The sequence below is a fragment of the Lolium perenne genome, chromosome 2, assembly GCF_019359855.2.
Source record: "Lolium perenne isolate Kyuss_39 chromosome 2, Kyuss_2.0, whole genome shotgun sequence".
Lineage (NCBI taxonomy): Eukaryota > Viridiplantae > Streptophyta > Magnoliopsida > Poales > Poaceae > Lolium > Lolium perenne.
The window spans coordinates 181336952-181363857 of record NC_067245.2 but is presented as its reverse complement, the minus strand read 5'-3'; the positions used below and the strand labels follow the sequence as shown (position 1 = coordinate 181363857).

The 26906-nt window shown below is 42.9% G+C and overlaps 1 protein-coding gene across 1 annotated transcript; it reads left to right on the top strand.

Moving 5' to 3' along the window:
* The first annotated feature begins 24199 nt into the window (after nucleotides 1-24199).
* On the top strand, nucleotides 24200-25857 carry LOC127320779 (glyoxylate/hydroxypyruvate reductase HPR3). Its single transcript, XM_051349848.2, has 2 exons — nucleotides 24200-24755; nucleotides 25186-25857. The coding sequence occupies exons 1-2, from the start codon at nucleotides 24270-24272 to the stop codon at nucleotides 25708-25710; spliced, it is 1011 nt and encodes a 336-aa protein (XP_051205808.1). The 5' UTR covers nucleotides 24200-24269; the 3' UTR covers nucleotides 25711-25857.
* The last annotated feature ends 1049 nt before the right edge of the window (nucleotides 25858-26906 follow it).

Genomic DNA, 26906 nt, shown 5'->3' with positions numbered 1-26906 from the left:
CAACTTTCATTCAATTTGAGATTTTTCATCTGATCAAGTTAAGTGCCCCTAAAAAACTTCGTCTTTACGGACTGTTCTGTTTTGACAGATTCTGCCTTTTATTTCGCATTGCCTGTTTTGCTATGTTGGATGGATTTCTTTGTTCCATTAACTTTCAGTAGCTTTGTGCAATGTCCAGAAGTGTTAAGAATGATTATGTCACCTCTGAATATGTGAATTCTTGATTATGCACTAACCCTCTAATGAGTTTGTTTTGAGTTTGGTGTGGAGGAAGTTTTCAAGGATCAAGAGAGGAGGATGATACAATATGATCAAGAAGAGTGAAAATTCTAAGCTTGGGGATGCCCCTGTGGTTAATCCCTGCATATTTCAAGAAGACTCAAGCATCTAAGCTTGGGGATGCCCAAGCATCCCCTTCTTCATCGACAACTTATCAGGTCACCTCTAGTGAAACTATATTTTTATTCCATCACATCTTATGTGCTTTACTTGGAGCGTCTGTATGTTTTTATTTTTGTTTTTGTTTGAATAAAATCGGATCCTAGCATTCTTTGTTTGGGAGAGAGACACGCTCCGCTGTTGCATATGAACACTGGTGTTCTTAGCTTTACTTTTAATGTTCATGGTGAAGGTTGAAACTGCTCCGTTCATTGTTATTCGGTTGGAAACGGAAAATGCTTCATGTGGTAATTGGTATATTGTCTTGAATAATTTTATACTTGGCAATTTTTTTGCTCAATAGATCATGTTTAAGATCATGCATCATGTACTTTGCACCTATTAATGAAGAACTACCATAGAGCTTGTTGACATTTGGTTTGCATGATTGGTCTCTCTAAAGTCTAGATATTTTCTAGTGAGGTGTTTGAACGACAAGGAAGACAATGTAGAGTCTTATAATGCTTGCAATATGTTCTTATGTAAGTTTTTGCTGTACCGGTTCATACTTGTGTTTGCTTCAAACAACCTTGCTAGCCAAAGCCTTGTATTGAGAGGGAATACTTCTCGTGCATCCAAAACCTTGAGCCAAAAACTATGCCATTTGTGTCCACCATACCTACCTACTTCATGGTATTTTTCTGCCATTCCAAAGTAAATTACTTGAGTGCTACCTTTAAAATTTCATTCCTTGTCTTTGCAATACATAGCTCATGGGAAAATAGCCTTAAAAACTATTGTGGTAAAGAATATGTAGCTTATGTATCTTATTTCTTATAAGTTGCTTGTTGAGCGGTAACCATGTTTCTGGGGACGCCATCAACTATTACACCTTTGTTGAATATCATGTGAGTTGCTATGCATGTTCGTCTTGTCTGAAGTAAGGGTGATTTATCATGATCAAATGGTTTGAGTATGCATATTGTTAGAGAAGAACATTGTGCCGCCAACCAAAGCCATGTATCATGGTGGAAGTTTCAGTTTGGAAATTAATCCTCAATCACTTATGAGAATATTATCTGTTGTTGAATGCTCATGCATTAAAGAGGAGTCCATTATCTGTTTTCTATGTTGTCCCGGTATGGATATCCTAAGTTGAGATCTATCAAAAACGAGAAATCAAATGCGATCTATCTCCTTGGACCTTTGTACAGGCGGCATAGAGGTACCCCTTTGTGACACTTGGTTGAAACATATGTTATGCAATGATAATCCATGTAAATCCAAGCTAATTAGGACAAGGTGCGAGCACTATTGGTATTGTATGCATGAGGCTTGCAACTTATAGGATGTTTTATGCATAACACATATGAATTATTACTACCGTTGACAAAATTGTTTCTATGTTTTCAAAATAAAAGCTCTAGCACAAAAATAGTAATCCATGCTTCCCTCTGCGAAGGGCCTTTCTTTTACTTTATGTTGAGTCAGTTTACCTACTTCTTTCTATCTTAGAAGCAAACACTTGTGTCAACTACGTGCATTGATTCCTACATACTTGCTTATTTGCATTCATCATATTACTTTGTGTTGACAATTATCCATGAGATATACATGTTGAAGTTGAAAGCAACTGCTGAAACTTATATCTTCCTTTATGTTGCTTCAAAACTTTCTACTAAGAATCTATTGCTTTATGAGTTAACTCCTATGCAAGTCTTATTGATGCTTGTCTTGAAAGTACTATTCATGAAAAGTCTTTGCTATATGATTCAGTTGTTTAATCATTGTCTTTACCATTGCTTCGAATCACTTCATTCATCTCATATGCTTTACAATAGTATTGATCAAGATTATGATAGCATGTCACTTCAGAAATTATCCTTGTTATCGTTTACCTACTCGAGGGCGAGTAGGAACTAAGCTTGGGGATGCTTGATACGTCTCAAACGTATCTATAATTTCTTATGTTACATGCTACTTTTATGACAATACTCACATGTTTTATACACATTTTACATCATTATTATGCATTTTCCGGCACTAACCTATTGACAAGATGCCGAAGCGCCAGTTCCTGTTTTGTGCTGTTTTTGGTTTCAGAAATCCTACAAAGGAAATATTCTTGGAATTGGACGAAACCAACGCCCAGGGTCTTAGTTTTCCACGGAGCTTCCAGAAGACCGAAGAGGATACGAAGTGGGGCCACGAGGTGGCCAAACCACAGGGTGGCGCGACCAAGGAGCGGCCCGCGCCGGCCTGTGGTGTGGGCCCCTCGTGCGCCTCCCGACTCTGCCCTTCCGCCTACTTAAACTCTCCGTTGCGAAAACCCTATTACCGAGAGCCACGATACAGAAAAAGTTCCAGAGACGCCGCCGCCTCCAATCCCATCTCGGGGGATTCAGGAGATTGCCTCCGGCACCCTGCCGGAGAGGGGAATCATCTCCCGGAGGACTCTACATCACCATGATCACCTCCGGACTGATGTGTGAGTAGTTCATCCTTGGACTATGGGTCCATAGTAGTAGCTAGATGGTTGTCTTCTCCTCATGTGCTATCATGTTAGATCTTGTGAGCTGCCTATCATGATCAAGATCATCTATTTGTAATGCTACATGTTGTGTTTGTTGGGATCCGATGAATATGGAATACTATGTCAAGTTGATTATCAATCTATCATATATGTGTTGTTTATGATCTTGCATGCTCTCCGTTGCTAGTAGAGGCTCTGGCCAAGTTGATACTTGTGACTCCAAGAGGGAGTATTTATGCTCGATAGTGGGTTCATGCCTCCATTGAATTTGGGACAGTGACAGAAAGTTCTAAGGTTTTGGATGTGTTGTTGCCACTAGGGATAAAACATCAATGCTTTGTCTAAGGATATTTGTGTTGATTACATTACGCACCATACTTAATGCAATTGTCTGTTGTTTGCAACTTAATACTGGAAGGGGTGCGGATGCTAACCCGAAGGTGGACTTTTTAGGCATAGATGCGTGCTGGATAGTGGTCTATGTACTTTGTCGTAATGCCCTAAGTAAATCTCATATTAGTCATCATGATATGTATGTGCATTGTTATGCCCTCTCTATTTGTCAATTGCCCAACTGTAATTTGTTCACCCAACATGCTATTTCTTATTGGAGAGACACCACTAGTGAACTGTGGACCCCGGTCCATTCTTTTACATCTAAATACAATCTACTGCAATCATTGTTCTCTACTGTTCTTCGCAAACAAACATCATTTTCCACACCATACATTTAATCCTTTGTTTACAGCAAGCCGGTGAGATTGACAACCTCACTGTTACGTTGGGGCAAAGTATTTTGATTGTGTTGTGCAGGTTCCACATTGGCGCCGGAATCCCTGGTGTTGCGCAGCACTACACTCCTCCGCCAACAACCTTCACGTGGCCCTTAACTCCTACTGGTTCGATAAACCTTGGTTTCTTACTGAGGGAAACTTGCTGATGTACGCATCACACCTTCCACTTGGGGTTCCCAACGGGCGTGTGCTTTACGCGTCATCAACGCCTTTGTGTACCATCAGACTCAGAGTTGAAGCAAGTCATCCTGAAAGAAGCACATGACACCCTTTACTCCATTCATCCTGGAGGGGCCAAGATGTATCAAGATTTGAAGGAACAATTCTGGTGGCATGGAATGAAGAGAGAAATTGGAAGCTACATCGCCAAGTGTGATATCTATCAGAGAGTCAAGGCGGAACATCAGCGACCTGCAGGATTGCTGCAGCCACTGCAGATTCCAGAATGGAAGTGGGACTCAGTAGGAATGGACTTTATCACTGGTTTGCCCAAATCAAGCAAATGAAATGATTCTATTTGGGTAGTTGTCGATAGATTAAGCAAGGTAGCCCATTTCATCCCCGTCAAGACCACATACCAAGGTCCAAAGCTAGCTGAGTTATACATCTCCCGAATAGTCGCCCTGCACGGAACCCCGAAGTCGATTGTGTCAGATAGAGGATCCCAATTCACCTCAAGATTCTCGCAGAAAGTACATGAAGGACTAGGGACTCGGCTGAATTTCAGCACCGCATATCACCCGCAGACCGATGGATAGACTGAAAGAGTCAACCAGATACTAGAAGACATGTTGAGAGCCTGTGTACTGGAGTATGGAGCTAAGTGGGAAGACTGCCTGCATTACGCAGAATTCTCGTACAACAACAGTTACCAAGCCAGCTTACAAATGGCCCCCTTTGAAGCCCTGTACGGAAGGAAGTGCCGTACCCCTCTGAATTGGTCGGAAGTCGGAGAGAGCCAAGTCTTTGGACAAGATGTTCTTCGAGAAGCTGAAGAGAATGTGCACAAGATACGCGAATACCTCAAGACTGCTCAATCAAGACAGAAGAGTTATGCCGACAAGAGACGCCGAGAGATGACCTTCGAGATCGGAGATTTTTGTCTATCTCAAAGTATCCCCCCTGAAAGGAATGCAGAGATTCCAGCTTAGAGGAAAGCTTGCACCTCGATATGTTGGACCTTTCAAAGTTCTGAGTCGCCGAGGAGAAGTATCTTATCAACTAGAACTGCCGGAAGAAATGTCGGCTGTGCATAATGTGTTTCACATCTCACTACTCCAGAAGTGTCTAGAAGAGCCCGAGAAGACCGAAGTTTTCAAGAATATTGATCACAGATCGGTGGATATCAACAAGGACTTAACGTATCGCGAAGTGCCTATTCGCATCCTGGAATAAGCTTTCAGAACCATCCGCACCAGGAGTATCAAGTTCCTGAAAATACAATGGAGCAACCATACCGAAAAAGAAGCCACTTGGGAGCGAGAAGAGACTCGATGAAGAAGGAATTCCCAGATCTCTTTAGTACCTAGTTTTATTTACGATCTCGGGACGAGATCTTTTGTAAGAGGGAAGGGTTTGTAACATCCCAAATTTCAAAATCAATGAAGAAGAAGAATGTCAATTACTCAAAATTTAGAACCAACAAAAAAATTTATTAACACATGTGCTATGCATAGTATTTATGTTTGATTTTTGGTGTGAATGCTATGATGCTTGTTGTGTGCTTATGCTTACCACCTAAAACCAACTTGATCCTTTGAAGATCACAAAGAAAGTCAAAAAGGAAGAAAAGAAATAAAATGGAAAAATCACAAAACCCTCACATATGGTTTATGCCATTTTTGCAAATCTTCAACCTAGACCATTTTGGCTTGCACCACTGGTTGGGTAATGTTAATAAACACTTATAAACACTTTTGGAATCAAATAAACTCAAATCAAATCAAATTTGAAATCAAAATGTGCTCACATGCACTAATGGTCAAATCTGCCAATTTTAGCCTGATGCCTACTTTGAGCCCCTGTATTAGGAGATTTTCAAACCAAACAAATCCAACTCTGTGCACCTCATCCAATACCACATCAAGTTGAACAACTTTGATAAATCACACCCCTGCAAATTCTTGCTAGATTCAAAACTATGCTCAAGCAAAGTTGGAACATTTTAACAGATTCTACTTAGTGTCAAATTTGAAACTTCACAAATCAATTTAATTTTTAACACCACCACCACTATTGTGTGTCTATGATCACATGAAACAACTCCATCAAATTTCATTCAAAATTTTGAAACTTTCCCTCTTGCAGACATTGTGTCGAACATGTGGTGGGCAGGAATCAAATTAAACAAGTTTCACTATTTCAAATAGTGTACTGGCCAACATTTGATCTCCACTTGATCTCTCTTGTCCCTTGGTTCCCTCCAACACCATGCCAACCCTTTTGCAACCATGGACACGGCCAACATGGCATGGCCATGCTCATGCCGGCCATAAATGGCATGGCACCGGCCAACCCTAGCCCTCTCCTCTCTAGCCTGGCTAACCATGCCCTACTGCTCCCCCTTGCTCTACTGAACGCGCTGGTACTCGCCGTTGGTCGAAAGGAGCACGACACGGCCCAGACAAACACGCGCCCACAACGCCCAGGGTTGCCAAAGTGTGCACGGCCACGTCGACGCGTGCACACCGGAGCGCGCTAGAGCGTCGTGTCGCGCAGCTGCTCCAGCCCTCGTCTGGACCCCCTCTTCTGCCCTGCGATGCACCATTGTACCAGGAACATCGCAGACACCTCCCTGTCGCCGACCCGCGCCCGCCATCGCCGGAGACGAAAATGAATTCCGCCACGGCCGCGCAGTACATCGCACGCGCCCGATAAAGTTTGGCACCGCCCAGCCTCGCCGTTGCCACCAAGAGGATCACCTGGACACGCTGAACAGCGCCACGCCTGCGCCTACTCCTCTAGCTCGCTGTAACCCTCGCGCCATTTTCGACCTCGCCGCAGCCCACGGCCTCGCTCCGCCATTATAAAAGGAGAGCTCCCCTCTCTTCATTCTCCACACCACCTCACTCCCCTCATCTCCCTTAACCTCCTCGACCACCTCCCCTTCTCGATTAGCCGCCGTAGCCACTCAATTTCATCGCCGGAGCCGTGAAGCCACCACAGACGCCGCTGTCGATTGGGGCCTCCCAAGGAAGCGCCGCTGGTACCAGGCAACTCGCCGTCGTCGACAACTTCACCACGCACACTGCCAACCCTCGCCGCGTCGCTGGTGAGCCTCCCACCCCCTAGCCTCGCAGCTCCAGTAACCTCTTCTCGCCGGAGATGGCGACGAGCCTCAGCCGCTCGATCGCGTTCTAATCCGACGGTCACTTTTAAAACATACCGTTTCGCTCCTTAGCAGAGGCTGACAGGTGGAGCCCACCCTGTCAGGCAGCCCACGCGTGCTGGACGCGTGGTGGGCTGGATTTCTCGAGTATGAACCGTTTCGGCCCAGTTTGTTTCCCGCGCTGGCCCACGAATTCAAATTCATTTGAATTGATTTAAAACAAATTGCTTACTGGTTCCATTTTCAAAATTGAATAGAATCATTTTGGCTAAACCAAATTTTATGAATTTCATATGGTTGGAAAGATAGAGAAAAGATCTATCCAACCCCACTGGTCTCATAATGAGATTCTTTGTAGAATTAATGTGACAAAAATAACAAGGCAGGGCCTTTTCAAATTTCAAACATTATTTAAAAATCAACCAAAAATGCTTTTAAGTTGATTCCAACTCTCATTAATCACATTTCACATACTCTACATGTTTCTGTAAAAATATCACATGGTTACTTTGTGTGATCATGGTTTAGATTGAATAATGGCTCTATGTCTATTTCTAGTACTTTGATATTGTCCAAAACTATTATTTAAACTTATGAGAGGTTTTCCCTCATCTAAATCTTGTCCCAAGTAACTCAACATGACTTAGTGACCATGGTCTACCTCATCTCATGTTGAATTACTTGATGATGTTAAATCATGATAAAAGTAGTGTTAAATTGCATGAGGTACTTTACCTCATTTAAATCATTTCCCCCAAATGATAATGAGGAATGGTTGACCTTGGTCAACAGGGATTCATGCATGATTTGTTGGAGGAAATTAAATCTTAACCAGATTCAATGTGAGGAAATTATTTCCTCAAAGAACTAAAGAGAAGCACTAGTTAATAATTGTAATGAGAGGAAATTATTTTTCTTAAAGTAAGAAAACATATTCAACCCACATGTTATGTATGTGATGATGCTAGAATAGTTTGTGTGAACCCCTTTGTGTGCTTAGTCCAGCTCTTAAACCTTGTTTAGTGATTGTTATCTCGTACCTGTTTTTAGGCGCTAGTACCGAGGAGTACCAGGAGGAGGTCTACTTCCAGGAAGAGGAAGAACACTTTGATCAGTACACCAACCAAGGCAAACTAATATTCCTGCAAGTGCAAAGCTCTATTTGAGCAAGGCAACATTACCTTTACCTTATGTGCAATAATCCCATCCCAAGTTTTTACCTTACAAGCTTTTACCTTGTTTATCAAAGGTTATTTTTATAGTTAACTTTGGTCTAAGTATAGAGTGTTACAAGAGTAGCAAAGTTAGCCTCAAAGCTTGATAAGATAGATAGCACCCCTTATGACTAGTGCTAGTTTTAACAAATAAAATTGACTACTCTAGATGGGAACTTGTGATTTGAAATGACTTTGAAAACCTTGGAATGATGAGTCATTCTATTGAAAGATCTTTGAAGGTGAATATGACTTGAATGATGTGGTGAATTTTGATAAAAACTGATGCTGGGTTGGGATGCGATACCTTTCCAATTTTGAGTACCCCCACAATACCTTATTATGGGTAGGGCTTAACTGGAAGTTTATACACCTTAGTATGGGTTCCCTTTGAACACGCATCATAGGGGTTATGCCGAGGCTGCCTCCGTTGAAAGTGAAATGATGTGAATTGAGGTGAATGTACGGCCCAAGCCCTGTGCAGTTCCCAGGTTGATGGTTTGTCTTCACTGGGAGGCCAAGCTCATGGGGAGAGGTACCTATGCTAGGGTATGTAAGTGAAAGGTTATGGTTGATGATCCGCGTACTGAGTTACGATGATTCAGGGCTATCCCTGACGGATGTAATCAAATGTTGTGGCACAAGTGTGCAAGCTCTGCAGAGTGTAAATCTATTCGAATAGCCGTGTCCACGGTTACGGACGGTTGGAAAGGCCATACTGTTTCCGGTGTCAGAGGTTTCTTGAAAAGGGATTGATGAATTGAATGGTGACTTAACTTGAATCACAACTGAGTTGTGGGAATGACACTAATGTTCCCACTTGATTTAGTTAGCACATGAAAAGTCTTTTATCAAATGCTTGTGAACAAAAATTGGCTTTATGCAAAACAAACTAGAGCTTAGCACCCCCTCATTAGAATTGATAGTACTTACTTTAGTATTAGTTCGCGAGTACTTTAAAGTACTCACGGCTGTGTCCCTAGCTATTCCAATGGCCAGAGTATGAAGAAGAATAGTAGTACCAAGACGACGGCCAGCAGGACGTCTACGACAACTAGGAATCTTCTGACGTCAAGCGTTGGCCAGTGGATTAGATAGTCCACTTCTATTACGCTTCCGCTATGTATTGTGTTCGTTGATCATTAGATCAACTATTTGTGTAACATTGGATCATGTGATCTAAACTTGTAAGACGATTATGGGTTGTAATGAATGATGACTTATGATATCGACTGTTATGTCTCGCAACAACAATCTTCCTGGGATTGCGATGTATGGCATAATAGGCATCTGGACTTAAAAATCCGGGTGTTGACAACGGCGGTAGAGGGAACAACATCGAAGATGGAGGCGCCGCGCTTAGAGGGGACGACGTCGAGGACGGAGGACAGATTCACATTCTCCTTGTCCATCACCGGTAGAGGAGATGGAGAGGTTTTTTTTGCTTTGAAGAAGATGATGGGACGTGAGAGGCGGCGTTGCGTGAGGGAGTGAGAGTGACAGTGAGATAGTGAGAGTAGGCGAACAGGGAGAGGGATCTATAAAGGCGAGGGGTCCTAAATGCAACCCGCGTCCTACGCGTGCACGGTTGCACGTCTGCACGTCTTCGACTTCTGTACCGTGAAATGCGTCCACGATTGCACGTCTTGAACTTCTCCACCGCGACCCGCGTCTACGCGTCAACAGTTGCACGTCTTCCAATCTGCACCTCAACGCGCGTCCTCGAGTCCAACCCTTGAAATTTAGATATACTCAGGTATACCCACGAGCCTTATACTAGCATTTTTGTGTCCCCAGTTTTCCCCTTGAGTGCCAATATTGGATAGTGTAATATACTCAGTTATAACCTCAAGTGGCTGGTCAACAGAGAGTCAACAAATGGGATTAAGCTAGTTAAATGAGTCATTTAATATGCAAAAAAATTCAATAAAGATAAAATCATAGTGGCACTTACTCATGGAGTCTTTTTACGCACCCTACCATGTTGGGAACCATAACAATCATAGATAAATCAAATATTACCACAAATTGTGACTCTTCAAATCACCCAGTAGCTATGAAGGTGCATGGCTTTCCACAATAAGCCCTTCCCAAAACAGCTTTCCCCAAAACGTACTTTGTCTAAATGAGGCCACAATTTTCACGGTCTTGTATATTTGTATTGCAAATAGTTTGAGGTAGGCCAAGATGAGTTTCATTGTACAAAACATGCATTTTCCATTTTTTAAATCTCATACTTGAATCCCTTAGTCTGTTTACTACTCACGTGCCCTTGGTTTCTTGATACTACTCAGTTTTGCCCTCTCCCTTCACAAATTCTCACAGACGCCCAACCTTGTCCTGATTGGTCTAGCCCTTGTCATGAGATCGTGCCCGCCGACCGTTGATCGTATGATCTAACGGGCAGGATAACCCCTCTCTCTCTGATCGGGGCCACCACCCTCTCTCTCTGTCGGCGGCTAGATTCCACCCTATAGCAAGTTTTGTTTTCTGTATTATTTTTCACGCGCTAACAATTATAAACTCTTTTAGGAATTATTTTTCACGCGCTAAAAATTAGTTTTGGTAATTTAAAACGGCCCAAAAGTGGTATAATTTTGGTTGAAACATGAGGCCTACATATTTGACATATTTGGGGGATTTCGGTGAATGGATTATTTATCACCCCTCTAACAATTATCAACTTTCTTTAGCACTCCTTTTCTTTTAGGGAATATAGTTTTGGTTATTTGAAACATCCCAAAAGTCGTATAATTTTGGTATAAACATGAGGCATACATATTTGTGGGATTTCGGTGAATGCATTGTATGTCACCCCTCTAACAATTATCAACTATCTATAGCATTCCTTTTCTTTTAGGGAATATAGTTTTGTAATTTGAAACGGCCCAAAAGTGGTATAATTTTGGTTGAAATATGAGGCATACATATTTGGCATATTTGTGGGATTTCGGTGAATGCATTATTTGTCACCCCTCTAACAATTATCAACTATCTTTAGCATTCATTTTCTTTTAGGAAATATAGTTTTGTAATTTGAAACGGCCCAAAAGTGGTATAATTTTGGTTGAAACATGAGGCATACATATTTGGCATATTTGTGGGATTTCTGTTAATGCATTATTTGTCAACCCTCTAACAATTATCAACTTTCTTTAGCATTTCTTTTCTTTTATGGAATATAGTTTTTGTAATTTGAAACGGCCCAAAAGTGATATAATTTTGGTTGAAACATGAGGCATTCATATTTGGCATATCTGGGGGATTTCGGTGACTGGATTATTTATCACCCCTCTAACAATTATTAACTTTCTTTAGCATTCCTTTTCTTTTAGGGAATATAGTTTCGGATATAGTTTTGGTTATTTGAAATGTGCCAAAAGTCGTGTAATTTTGGTATAAAGATGAGGCATACATATTTGTGGGATTTCGGTGAATGCATTATATGTCACCCCTCTAACAATTATCAACTATCTTTAGCATTCCTTTTCTTTTAGAGAATATAGTTTTGTAATTTGAAATGGCCCAAAAGTGGTATAATTTTGGTTGAAACATGAGGCATACATATTTGGCATATTTGTGGGATTTCTGTGAATGCATTATTTTTCACCCCTCTAACAATTATCAACTATCTTTAGCATTCCTTTTCTTTTAGGGAATATAGTTTTGTAATTTGAAACGGCCCAAAAGTGGTATAATTTTGGTTGAAACATGAGGCATACATATTTGGCATATTTGTGGGATTTCTGAGAATGCATTTTTTGCCACCCCTCTAACAATTATCAACTTTCTTTAGCATTCCTTTTCTTTTAGGGAATATAGTTTTGGTAATCTGAAACGACCCAAAAGTGGTATAATTTTGGTTGAAACATGAGGCATACATATTTGGCATATTTGGGGGATTTCGGCGAATGGATTATTTATCACCCCTCTAACAATATTTAGAATTCCTTTTCTTTAGCATTCCTTTTGTTTTCTTTAGCATTCTTTTTATTTTAGGGAATATAGTTTGGGATATAGTTTTGGTTATTTGAAACGTCCCAAAAGTGGTATAATTTTGGTATAAACATGAGACATACAGATTTGTGGGATTTCGGTGAATGCATTATTTGTCACCCCTCTAACAATTATCAACTATCTTTAGCATTCCTATATTCCCTAACACGTATTTGCCCTTATTTTTTTGGTAATTTCGGTGAATGCACACACTAACTTTGAAAACAACTACAAGTACATTATACAAGGGATTTCGGTGAATGGATTTGTAACAAGGGATCCCTTGTAACAACTTCTACCGCCTGATGAGCAATGATAAGAATCCGATCGCAATTATACAACAAAAAAACAACCAGCCATCATATTAGCTTGCTTCTTCTACTCGATCAGATGCCTTAACTGTTTGTTCATTTTATTCAGTTCTCCCTTCACTTCCACCAGATCTGCATTGGGAGCATTAGGCATAATCGTAAGGGCCCTAATCGGAACGGCTCCTCTCTCCGCCGCATTCTCTGCAGCAAGTCCCCCCTCCCAAATTGTGCTCCGCAATAGCGCCAATTGATTCCTGCAATTGAAGCCTCTGAACGTACACATCGATCCACTCGAAATGCCTGCATTTCTTCTGGATCCGGAAACAGCAACGTGAACCCTAAATCCCAAATTCTAGGGAATAACAAGAAAATCGAGAGAAAACAGAGCAATTGGAGTGAGATATAACCTTATCCCCCTCACTATATGGCGAGATCTCGCATGCAAGGAACTCACGTTCACGGTTACCGTTGTCGTCCGTCTTACAGATCGACCGCTTCAGAGGCTCCTGGCATGGGCAGTCAGGGCATCTTCTCAAAGGAACGGGTCCATACTGCGGCCATGAAGAACATGAGGTCGAAGAGAAACTAGACATCACCCGACTACCGGAGAAGGGATGCCGCTGGTGGAGAAGAAGAACAATGGGGTGCAGGGGAAGAAAGGGGAAGCAATGGCATGGGTACGGGCACAGGGCTGGCTCGGGCTCCCATTTTGCAACGGTCACCTAGGTAAGCTGTGGGTCCGATGCGCTAACGTGGACAAGTTGTGGGTCCCACGATGATCTGGATAAGTGGAGATGTGTCCACTGCGGGGCTGATGGCATTCGTAGCATAGAAAACAAAAAAATTCTTACCGCGAGAACGCAATCCAAGCCAAGATGCAATCTAGAAGATGGGAGCAACGAGGGGATGAACGAGACTAACCCTTGAAGATTTCCAAAGCCTACAAGAGGAGGCTCTCGTTGCTGCGGTAGACGATCACTTGCCGCTTTTAAAAGCGCGTAAAAGATCTTGACGGTGCCACAATCGGGCAGCACCTCCGTACTCGGTCACACGTTCAGTGTTGATGAAGACGACGTCCTTCACCCCGTTCCAGCGGGCAGAAGAAGTAGTAGATCCTCCTCGGAATCCCGGCAGCACGACGGTGTGGTGGCGGTGGTGGTGGATATCTCCGACAGAGCCTCGCCTAAGCTATGTGGGAGAGAGAGGGAGGAGGGAACCGCTAGGGTTTCTGGGAGAGGGGGCTCTTGGGGGGTTCGGCCATGGTGGTCTTGGTGTGGCCGGCCAGCCCCTCCCTTCCCCTCTTTATATAGGTGGAAGCCCCAAGGATTAGGTCAAAAGTCTCCGAATAAGACCCCAACATAAAACCTTCCATATGACCAAACCTAGGGGGAGTGGGACTCCCCCCTTTCCTTTGGTGGGGTGGCCGGCCACCATGGGGAGGAGTCCACTTGGGACTCCTCCTCCCTTAGGCTGGCCGGCCAAGGTGGGTGGAGTCCCTTTGGGACTCCACCTTCCATGCTGATTTCTTCCGGATTCTTCTAGAACCTTCTAGAACCTTCCAGGAAAAATACCGGATCATTTTCAAACCTAGAAAATGACTTCCTATATATGAATCTTATTCTCCGGACCATTCCGGACCTCCTCGTGATGTCCTGGATCCCATCCGAGACTCCGAACAAAACTTCGAACTCCATTCCATATTCCATATCTACTTAAATGACATCAAACCTTAAGTGTGTCACCCTACGGTTCGCGAACTATGTAGACATGGTTGAGATCTCTCTCCGACCAATAACCAATAGTGGGATCTGGAGATCCATAATGGCTCCCACATATTCAACGATGACTTTAGTGATCGACTGAACCATTTACATACGATACCAATTCCCTTTGTCACGTGATATTTTACTTGTCTGAGGTTTGATCATCGGTATCTCTATACCTCGTTCAACCTCGTCTCATGACAAGTACTCTTTACTCGTACCGTGGTATGTGGTCTCTTATGAACCATTCATATGCTTTCAAGCTATTAGACGACATTCCATTGAGAGGGCCTAGAGTATATCTATCCGTCATCGGGATGGACAAATCCCACTGTTGATCCATATGCCTCAACTCATACTTTTCGGATACTTAATCCCACCTTTATAACCACCCATTTACGCAGTGGCATTTGATGTAATCAAAGTACCTTTCCGGTATAAGTGATTTACATGATCTCATGGTCGAAAGGACTAGGTAACTATGTATTGAAAGCTTATAGCAAATAACTTAATGACGTGATCTTATGCTACGCTTAATTGTGTGTGTCCATTACATCATTCATATAATGACATAACCTTGTTATTAATAACATCCAATGTTCATGATCACGAAACCATGATCATCTATTAATCAACAAGCTAGTTATACAAGAGGCTTACTAGGGACTCCTTGTTGTTCACATAACACACATGTATCAATGTTTCGGTTAATACAATTATAGCATGGTATGTAAACATTATCATAAACACAAAGATATATTATAATAACCATTTTATTATTGCCTCTTGGGCATATCTCCAACGGTCTCCCACTTGCACTAGAGTCAATAATCTAGTTTGCATATGTAAAGATATAACACCTTGGCCTTCCGGTGCTTTATCATGTTTTGCTCATGGGAGAAGTTTTAGTCAACGGATCTGACATGCTCAGAAACGTATGTATTTTGCAATTCATTTGCGTCTCAACGCATCACTCATTTTCTAAATGAGTTGGAATTAAATATGTTTGGTCTTTCGGTGGAACCTTAATTCCGCGGTCTGAAAATATGTCACTAATATTGTCACACACAATATAGCTTCAAAGTTCTGACACTATCGGAACTACACCAAGTTCTCAAAGAACCTCTTGACTTAACATCCTCAGTCATTGTCAAAACAATGACATACTCTGCCTTCATTTGTATAATCCGTCACAATATCTAGAATTCATCTAAATCTAGCATAGATAACTTCTAGCTCATTGTGATACCTTTTTAAAACAACACTTAGCCTAATTTGAGATTGAAATTTTATATGTGACAAAACCAATATTGGTGCAACATCTTACAGCGATTTGTTTGTCATTTCTCCATATAAAACTATATATATATATATATCCTTGGTTCTTCTAAAGTACTCAAGGATATTCTTACTATCGTTCAATGATCATCACATGAATCATTCTGGTATATGCTCGTAACCTTTTAGAGCACATGATATCTGATTTTATACATATTATTCGTGATCTAAAATCTCTCATGTGTTTTTACTCATCGAGTGTCAGATATACTCAAGTCTTGTTAAACCTTCACATGACAAGAACATTTTCTTAATATTTTTATATTGAACTACTTCAATATCCATTGTATGTACTTTGACTTAAACTTATTATGTGTTTCAATCTATCTTCATAGATCTTGACACTAAAATATGTTTCAGTCCATATCCTTTCATTGAAGTTAATTTTCAATGAAACCTTTTAATCAAGTATATAATTACATCATTTATAACCAACTATATGTCATCTACATAAAGTATTATAAATATGTCTCAGCGCTCCCACTTAATTTCTTGCAGATGCAAGCCTCTTCATCGTTTCTGATGAAATCAAAAAAATCTTTGACTATTTCATCTCGTGAAGATTCCAACTCCGTGATACTCACTTTATCCAATTGAAGTTCGTATATCTATCTAGTATTCCACGGACTAGCAAAACAATTGGTTGTATCTTGTATACACCTTTAATACACACTTCTGTTAAGTAATGTATTTTGCCATCCTACTAGCATATCTCATAAATGAAGCATGTAGCGATTACTAGAATAATCCACATAGACTATAAGCATTGCTACGGAAGATCTAATCTTATCGTAGTCAACTCTTTGAACTTTGTCGTAAACAACTTTTCGACAAGTCAAGCTTCTTCAAGGATATTCCATCCAAGTCCATCAATTTTATAGATCCATTTACTTTCAAAAAGTATTCATCTATCTTGGATTTCATGGTGTATAGCCATTTTAACGGAGTCAGGGCCCATCATAATTTCTTTGTTTGTAGTTGGTTTATTATTGTTCAAAATCAATCCTTTGTCCACAAATCATTTATTTGATCACAAAGTAAACCATACCTACAAGGTTTAATAAGTACTTCGATCTCCATGTCTAAAACACTTTGTAGTCATGGGAGCCATGATCGTCGTGGCTGCTTCCGGAACCAATTTCCGATGCTGCGCTACTCTGATCATTATGCTCAGGTTCACAAACCTTATCAAGTTCTATTGTCCTCCTACTCAAATACTTCGCTAGAAAACAATTTCTTGGAAATAAGCAAGTAATATTAACAAACACTTTTGTCTTTTACTTCATAGTGGTAAGAATTCCCAATCAATTCTTTGGGATAACCAACAAAGACATTCATCCGATTTTGGTTGTAAACTTATTTACATATCCTATGCATACAAAAATTTAAGAAAGGACTATTAAGGTTCATACCCATGCCATAACTCGTATGGTGTCATTTCAACGGATCATGATGATGCTCTATTCAGTGTAAAAGCGGTAGTCACTAAAGCATAATCCACAAAAATATAATGGCATCAATATTTTTATCTCATCATTGACCCAACAAGGTTTGGATACATCTCTTGGATACTTCATCATCACTATGATACACAAAGAAACGTGAGTTGTAGAACAATTTCATAACTCTCTTAGATGTTCGCTAAAACTCATAATTCAAATATTTCCACCATGATCCAATCATAGATATTTGACTTTTCTATTACGATGATTTCCACTTCATGCTGAAATTTATTTGAATCCATTCAAATGTTTCAAACTTCTTCCTTATTGAATATATCCACATATATATACTCAATTCATTGTTGAAAGTTTTCATGAAGTAGAAGAATCTCCCGCACACAACTATGCCCAGTGAACCACATACATCATCATGTATTTTTCCACTAAGTTAGTTGCCCGTTCAACTCTTGGCCTATGAACGGTATTTCAGTCATTACTTTTAGAAAAGATTTTGCAAGCGCCAAACGATTCAAAAATCAAATGACTCCAAAAATCCATTTGCATGGAGTTCCTTCATGCGTTCCTTTCCAACATGACCTGAATGGCGGTTCCACAAATAAGTGGAATTCAAATCATTTGCCTTATGGCATTTTGGCGTCAGTGTTATGTATGTGTGTTTCACCATTAAGATTTATAATAACTTATCCATCGTACATGGAGTAATGTCATAATTTGAACAACTCATTGTTTTCATTTGACCAGAGCAAAATAACAATTATTAAGTTCTTTATTATAAATTCTAAGGGCTAGATAGAATGCCAACGATGAATATAATAACACTTTATTTTTGTTCCAGACGTGCATTCCTATCATATTCCTTGTCAGTCACTTAGGCCATTGTATTCTTGTATTGCGTTGTTTTTGTATGACACTTCATACCAACCAATATGGTACTAATACCCAAGAATTTCATTGTGTGACCTAACTAGGAATACAACCATAACATGTATATCATTTATATACAGTTGAGCTAGACTTTCTAGTCTTTTCTTTTCTTTCTGCCAAAATATCTTTTGCAGTTTCTCTTTTAGCTTTCTTCATTATTCAGTAAAACACTTTAACATCATTAACTTCTAGGTTTGTTGGTCAAATACCAATAACCTTGAGGTTCTTACTTTGAAGTTGATCATCATATGACAAGTGTTTCAGATTTCACTATTAGTAACTTTGTAATATGATGAACAATTTCACTCATAATTTTATCCATCATGACGACTTTCTGAGACCATGTCTGTACATGCTAGGCTCGTAAAGTTTTAACCTTGGTATTCGTATGTGCAAATCTGGCTTGCACCCGTTGTATGCACCCGTAGAATCTATCACACCCGATCATCACGTGATGCTTCGAAACGACGAGTCTTAGCAACGGTGCATACTAAGGACGATAACTTCATGGATATACGAATATCGTTAGTGCCCCAATAGTTGGAGGATTGTGACGCCTGGCATCTTCAACCTTCATACATTCCCATAAAACTTATGAGTTTATGTAGTCTCACCAAATTATATTCTATCATCTTGCAATAAGTTCTTAGATATCACATATATCTCATACCTTGATTATTTCTGAAAACTAAATTTTCAGCTCCTTACTTTTCAAACAGATTTGAATTCAAGTTTCACGGAGACAAGATAACTTTAGGTACTAATTGAAACCATAGCTCTTTGAATCAACAATGTGAGGTTTACTAAAAGTTTGCAATAGGACTTAATCAATTCTTGATTCTTTAACAATACGGTACCAATCTGTAAAGTTTCTTGTCAGACTTAACAGTATTTCTATCTCAATTACAAGACTAGCGCATGGTAGAAAAACGGATGGCAATACTACAAAATTAATTCAAAATACTACTCATACTAAGTTCATGATAATTAGTTCATGTTTTAATCTAATTACTAATGAACTCCCACTTAATACAACATCCCTCATAGTTGTTAAGTGGTACACGATCCATATCCACTACACCAAAACCGATCATCACGTGAGATGATGTAGCTTTAATGGTGAACATCAACATGTTGATCATATCATCCATATGACTCGTGTTCAACCTTTCGGTTTCCGTTGTCCCGAGGCCATGTCTGTACATGCTAGGCTCGTCAAGCAAACCCAAGTATTCCGCGTGTGCAACATGGCTTACACCCGTTGTATGTGAACGTTGAGTCTATCACATCCGATCATCACGAGATGCTTAGAAACGACGAACTATATCAACGGTGCATACGAGGGGAGAACACTTTATTATCTTGATATTAATGTGAGGGATCATCTTATAATGCTACCGTCGTGTTCTAAGCAAAATAAGATGCATAAAGGATTAACATCACATGCAATTCATATGTGATATGATATGGCCCTTTAGTCTTTGCGCATTCGATCTTCATCTCCAAAGCACGGACATGATCTCCATCATCAACGGGCATGATCTCCATCATCGTCGGCGTAGCGTCAAGGTCCATGGCGCCGTCTTCATGGTTGTTCACCTCATGTAGCAACTATTACAACTACTTTGAAATACTACTCAACATGAAATTTAAAGACAACCATAATGCTCCTGCCGGTTGCCACAATACAATAATGATCATCTCATACATATTCATCATCACATCATGGCCATATCACATCACCAAACCCTGCAAAAACAAGTTAGACGTCTCTAATTTGGTTTGCATATTTTACGTGGTTTAGGGTTTTCGAGTAAGATCCAATCTACCTACGAACATGAACCACAACGGTGATACTAATGTTGTCAATAGAAAGAGTAAATTGAATCTTCACTATGGTGGGAGAGACAGACACCCGCAAAGCCACTTATGCAATACAAGTTGTATGTCGAACGTGGAGCAAGTCTCATGAACGCGGTCATGTAAAGTTAGCCCGAGCCGCTTCATCCCACCATGCCACAAAGATGCAAAGTACTCGAACTAAAGACAACAAAGCAACAACGCCCACAAAACAATTGTGTTCTACTCGTGCAACCATCTATGCATAGACACGGCTCTGATACCACTGATGGGATTCGTAGCATACAAAACAAAAAAATTCCTACCGCGAGAACGCAATCCAAGCCAAGATGCAATCTAGAAGATGAGAGCAATGAGGGGATGAACGAGACTAACCCTTGAAGATTTCCAAAGCCTACAAGAGGAGGCTCTCGTTGCTGTGGTAGACGATCACTTGCCGCTTTCAAAAGCGCGTAAAAGATCTTGACGGTGCCACAATCGGGCAGCACCTCCGTACTCGGTCACACGTTCGGTGTTGATGAAGAAAACGTCCTTCTCCCCGTTCCAGCGGGCAGAGGAAGTAGTAGATCCTCCTCGGAATCCCGGCAGCACGACGGCGTGGTGGCGGTGGTGGTGGAGATCTCCGACAGAGCTTCGCCTAAGCTATGTGGGAGAGAGAGGGAGGAGGGAACCGCTAGGGTTTCTGGGAGAGGGGGCTCTTGGGGGGTGCGGCCATGGTGGTCTTGGTGTGGCCGCCCAGCCCCTCCCCTCCCCTCTTTATATAGGTGGAAGCCCCAAGGATTATGTCAAAAGTCTCTGAATAAGACCTCAACATAAAACCTTCCATATGACCAAACCTAGGGGGAGTGGGACTCCCCCCTTTCCTTTGGTGGCGTGGCCGGCCACCATGGGGAGGAGTCCACTTGGGACTCCTCCTCCCTTAGGCTGGCCGGCCAAGGTGGGTGGAGTCCCAGAGGGACTCCACCTTCCATGCTGATTTCTTCCGGATTCTTCTAGAACCTTCTAGAACCTTCCAGGAAAAATACCGGATCATTTTCAAACCTAGAAAATGACTTCCTATATATGAATCTTATTCTCTGAACCATTACGGACCTCCTCGTGATGTCCTGGATCCCATCCGAGACTCCGAACAAAACTTCGAACTCCATTCCATATTCCATATCTACTTAAACGACATCAAACCTTAAGTGTGTCACCCTACGGTTCGCGAACTATGTAGACATGGTTGAGATCTCTCTCCGACCAATAACCAATAGTGGGATCTGGAGATCCATAATGGCTCCCACATATTCAACGATGACTTTAGTGATCGACCGAGCCATTTACATACGATACCAATTCCCTTTGTCACGCGATATTTTACTTGTCCGAGGTTTGATCATCGGTATCTCTATACCTCGTTCAACCTCGTCTCATGACAAGTACTCTTTACTCGTACCGTGGTATGTGATCTCTTATGAACCATTCATATGCTTGCAAGCTATTAGACGACATTCCACCGAGAGGGCCCAGAGTATATCTATCCGTCATCGGGATGGAAAAATCCCACTGTTGATCCATACGCCTCAACTCGTACTTTCCGGATACTTAATCCCACCTTTATAACCACCCATTTACGCAGTGGCATTTGATGTAATCAAAGTACCTTTCCGGTATAAGTGATTTACATGATCTCATGGTCGAAAGGACTAGGTAACTATGTATTGAAAGCTTATAGCAAATAACTTAATGACGTGATCTTATGCTACGCTTAATTGGGTGTGTCCATTACATCATTCATATAATGACATAACCTTGTTATTAATAACATCCAATGTTCATGATCACAAAACCATGATCATCTATTAATCAACAAGCTAGTTATACAAGAGGCTTACTAGGGACTCCTTGTTGTTCACATAACACACATGTATCAATGTTTCGGTTAATACAATTATAGCATGGTATGTAAACATTATCATAAACACAAAGATATATTATAATAACCATTTTATTATTGCCTCTTCGGCATATCTCCAACAGGAGCACCAACAACGGCCCCACTAACATCAACTTATCGGGAATCCTACCGTGCGAGCTCCTTCTGCGGGTTTCAGATAAGGGCTTGGGGAAAACTGAGGAAAAACTAAGGAGCTGGGGAAAACTGAGCACAACTAAGGACCCGAGGGTACGAAAATAGAAAGCCCTATTAACTCAGTCAAAACTTAATTAACAATGTGAATGATCTTTAAGAATATAAAGATGGCTTAAGTCCCAATGATTTTGATTTCATCGAGGCGCGATGATTTGAGTTGCAAAATCGTTGTAGTTAATTTTATTCAAATTAATTAATCTATTTAACGCAATGTAAATGGGCATTGTTTTATTGGGATCTCTTAGTTATTAACTTATGAGTGGTTTAATAATACATGGTTATCATGCACTTTTCACCCTATGGTTTTCCATATTTATGTAGAAGGTGTTAGGAGTGATTATGATTTGGATATATTTGGAATACCATGATAAGATAGGATGAGTAGGAATAAGGTAAGAATATAATTGATTGGGTTTTTAGTTTATTGTTCATGTGCTAAAGAGTTGTTCAGTACATGTGTCTAATGATGGCAAAATAAGATGACTGTGTATTTACGAATCTTACTTCTACCCTCCTAATAATAAAAAATCACCAAAGTTCATATCAAAGATGTACCACTCAGAATGATAACTATTTCTAAGAGCATCCCTTGCCGTCGCCCCCAAAGCATTTTAGGGCGCGCCTGCTATTTTACCGCCCCAGCCGCACGTTCCAAAGGGCCTTTACGCCCGACGAGGCCCAATATGGTGCCTGGTGCACCGAGGCCATCCCCGCTCCACAGGGGACACTACGGGCGCGCTAGACAGAAAGAAAAGCGAGTCGGGGAGTGGCGGGCCCGACGCGTCCTTGAGACATGAATGCCGCGCAACTGCCGCCTACCTCTCGACAAAATAAAATGGCGCGCAGCGACGGTGCAGTTTCCCTAGAGGCGTAGCGACACGTCTTGTCATGCCTAGTTCTCAGTGTCGTCGTTAATGCGTGACACCGCTCTCTCGCCTCCCTCCGGCGTATAAAAAGGAGTGTCGTCGTTAATGCGTGACACCGCTCTCTCGCCTCCCTCCGGCGTATAAAAAGGAGCGCTCACGCATTTCCCCTCGTACAAACCCTAGCTCCGCAATCCCAACCCTAGCCGCCACCATCTCAGGAGTCAAGGTCGTGGGCCACTCCATGGCTGGTCGAGGTCGCGGGCGTGGCCACGTCGGCCGTGATGGAGTAGCAACGCATGCACAGTCGTCGTCGTCGGCGCCGTCTTCATCTTCCGATGAGTGGAAGTTTGAGTTCATCATCGTCCTCAATGACGACCCACTTGGCATCCAGAGGCTGCCGGACAAGTTCGGCGAGTTCGTCACCGGCAACGAGTCGGCCGCTCTGCAGCTGTTGGAGGCTCGCTGCAGTTTGGCGGTGGCCGGTTGATGTGCTCTTCGACGGGCGTGGCAAGATGTACGTCCACACCAACTGGGAGAAATTCTCGCAATTCCACAACCTCCAAGCCGACTGCGTGCTCACCTTCCGCTACAAAGGCAGCGACGAAATAAGCGTGAAGGTGTTCGATGACACCTGCCGTCGTCACTACCACACCAATGACGATGAGGACGATGATTGAACATGTCGAGTGTTCATTATGTGCAGCGAAGATGGTTGCCGACCAATTGAAGCCACTAGTGTGTATGTTCTTCCTGCGTATCGAAGAAGAACAACAGGGCAATCTCAGATCCAGCTGGTTTTTTCAGTTTGGGTGACTGAGAGTGTCTGAGAGTGTTCTTGCTTAGCAGCAATCACACGAAATCTGTGAGGCCAATACTAGTTAGGTTTTCTTATTTGCAATGTTTTAACTATATTCCAAACTATGAATTAGTTTGTGTAATGTTCCTCATCTCTATTTAAATGAAAATACAACAAAAATAAAAATATATATGTTAATGTAAAAGAAATCCGGGGGACACGTTTAGGGAACGCGGCTAGGGAAAGACGTGTTCCAAACACGGTAAGAAGTGGAGGCGCCCCAAACGTTCAATCCAACGTCATTTGGGGACACTTTGAGGGACGAGTGGAGATGCTCTTAATCATTTGATTAATGGAACTTTAATCACTTTGACAAATTTTATTAGAAAGTTTAAAATTTAACCAAATTTTGTATGCATGCACGCTGATATATGTTGAGAGGTAGGATGTACGTGTGTGCATGTGTAAAGGTGAATGTATATATGTATGTGTGAGCCGTATGTGTATGTAGCGTGTTTCGAAAGGAAGAAAAAGAAGGGAGTTCAGTTCAGGTGGGCAGGTTCAACATCCGATGGCGTCCGCCATCGCCGTCGCCACGGTTCCTCCCTCCGGCGCCAAGCACTCGGTCCTCCTCCTGCGCCGCGCAAACGACCGCCTCGCCGCTGCTCTACGCGCGCGCTACCTCGTCGTCAACTTCTACGCCTCGGGCGCCTCCCTCCCGGCATTCCTCGCCGCGTCCGCCGCCGCGGAGCCCGAGCCCCCGCGGGCCGCGCTCGTCGTGGGCGACGGCACCATCCGCGTCAACGCTGCCTTCCTAGACGCGGCGCCGTATCTCCGCTGCGTCGTCACCACCGCCGCCGGCCTGGACCACATCGACGTCGCCGAGTGCGCACGCCGGGGCGTCCTCGTGGCCGGCGCTGGCCAGACCTTCTCGACCGACGTGGCCGACCACGCCGTAGGCCTCCTGATCGACGTGCTCCGGCGAGTCTCGGCGGCTGACCGCTATGTCCGGCGCGGGATGTGGCCGGTTCAAGGGGATTATCCGCTTGGCTCCAAGGTCTGTCAGTTTATTTCTCTTCTCAAGACAGTAACAGACACATATAAGTTCACAATTTTTTCCCATTTTGGTCCAAATTGCGAGAATAAAATTCGTAATCCGTTCAAAATCACAAGAGATTTATCAACTATTTGATTGAGCTGCTAAGATTCGAACCACCTTGTCATCAAATTGTAGCATGGTATGCAAATTTCTTCTTCTGATAAATTGTTCACTGAGAACACCAGTAGAGCAATATAGTTCAGTGTGTTTTCTGTTGAACAAAGTGGAAATCTGGACACTACCCGACGTTGTTAGTGTGTTCATCGTTCAATTTCTCACCGGTTGTAAGCTCTAACCCCCCAAGCTCTGTTCTTGGCATACACAGTCACATACATACATTTCACCTCCAATGAAAATAATGTCCATACTAATTCTGGTATATTACCAGCTCAGTGGCAAGCGTGTAGGCATCATCGGTTTGGGGAGCATCGGTTCATCAATTGCTAAGCGTCTCAAAGCATTTGGCTGCGTCATCCAGTACCACTCCAGAAGACCAAAAGATACCGTCTCCTTCAGATATTTCCCCGATGTGCTCAGCCTCGCTGCCGAATCCGATGTCCTCATCGTGGCATGCGCCCTGAACAATCAGACGCAGCACATCGTCAACAAGGATGTCCTGGAGGCACTAGGAAAAGACGGCGTAGTGGTGAACATCGCCCGTGGAGGGAACATCGACGAGGCGGCGCTGATCAGCGCGCTGAAGGGAGGGGAGATAGCTGGCGCGGGCCTCGACGTCTTCGAGAAGGAGCCCGATGTGCCGGCGGAGTTCTTCTCCATGGACAATGTGGTGCTCACCGCACATGAGGCGGTCTTCACCACGGAGTCTGGCTCCGATCTTTGCGACCTCATGATCGGGAACCTGGAGGCGTTCTTCGATGGTAAGCCATTGGTCTCACCGGTGCTTCCCAATTAGATGTGGAGTACTATATAACAGTACAAAGGATTATACTTACCATACTCAGGGTTGTAATTTTATTACTGTAGTGAAAAGCAAATATATGTGTCTCCTTGTCCGAGAAGTAACAAGGCTATGTGGCCGATCAGTTATACTCGGTGCTTATATATTTGCCTGACTGTCCTGTGAAAACCATGTTGCTGACATTATAAACACCACAGACACATCGGTCCAGGGCATGTAATTCTACTCCTGAAGTCTAGACTGCCCTGGATGCATCGCTTCTCCACCATTATGCCGTGAGACGCCGACTAAGGCAACATGCACTGAGCAAGCACCAGGCGCCTGACCACAGAAAGTCAGTAAGAAGAAGCAGAATAAAGGAGAAACAGTTGCTGTTCTTACATGTGGTAGATGAGCAACGCGCCTCAGGTTTAAGACACATCTGAAGAACCTGACTAGGACTCATGCCTTGGTTCCTAAGTTGGTTTGAAAATTTCAATGCTGGCCAGTTTTGTTGTTGTTGAGAGCATCTCCAGCCGCGTCCCCCAAAGCGTCCCCCAAAGCAATTTGGGGCGCGCCGGACCAAAAAACCGTTCCAGTCGCGTCCCCCAAAGCCCATTTTTGTCCGGCGCGGCCTGATACGGTGTTCGGCGCCCCGAACCCGTCCCCGTCCCATAGGGGACGCTCCGGGGACGCCGGACACACCGAAAAGCGAGGCGGGCTCCCACATGTCGGCGACTATTTGCATAAACCGTTGGTTCGCGCCTCTTTTCTCGTCGCTCCTTCCTTCCCGCGCCTCCCACCCCACCGCCGCCGCTGGATTTCCCGGCCGTTTGGGCGTCTGATCTCTGCTGAGAGTCGGCACCGTTGTCGCGGCTGGGGCTCCCGCCGGTCGTGCCGCCGCCGCCGCCGCGCGCCCCCGTAACGCGCCGTCAAATCCGCCCCACCTCCGCGCACAGAAGGTGCTCGACGACTTGCCAGGTAGGCGCGATTGGCCGCTGTTTGTTGCGTCGTCTGCCTCGGCGCAATTTTAACCATTGATTTTGCTTTAGCCATGGACAGCGACGATGAGATGCTTGCCCTGCTGCTGGAGGACGAGCAAGCCTTCGACGACGACCTGCGGGAGCATTTGCTGATCATCGCGTCCTCCAGGACATGGTTGACGCTGAGGCGGAGAAGAGGAAGAGGCCGCGCCGCGGAGGATCAAGGCC

Coding starts and splice junctions, on each gene's coding strand:
- LOC127320779 (XM_051349848.2), top strand. CDS start 24,270: ATGGCGTCCGCCATCGCCGTCGCCACGGTTCCTCCCTCCGGCGCCAAG. Junction 24,756..25,185: donor ATTATCCGCTTGGCTCCAAG/GTCTGTCAGTTT, acceptor GTATATTACCAG/CTCAGTGGCAAGCGTGTAGG.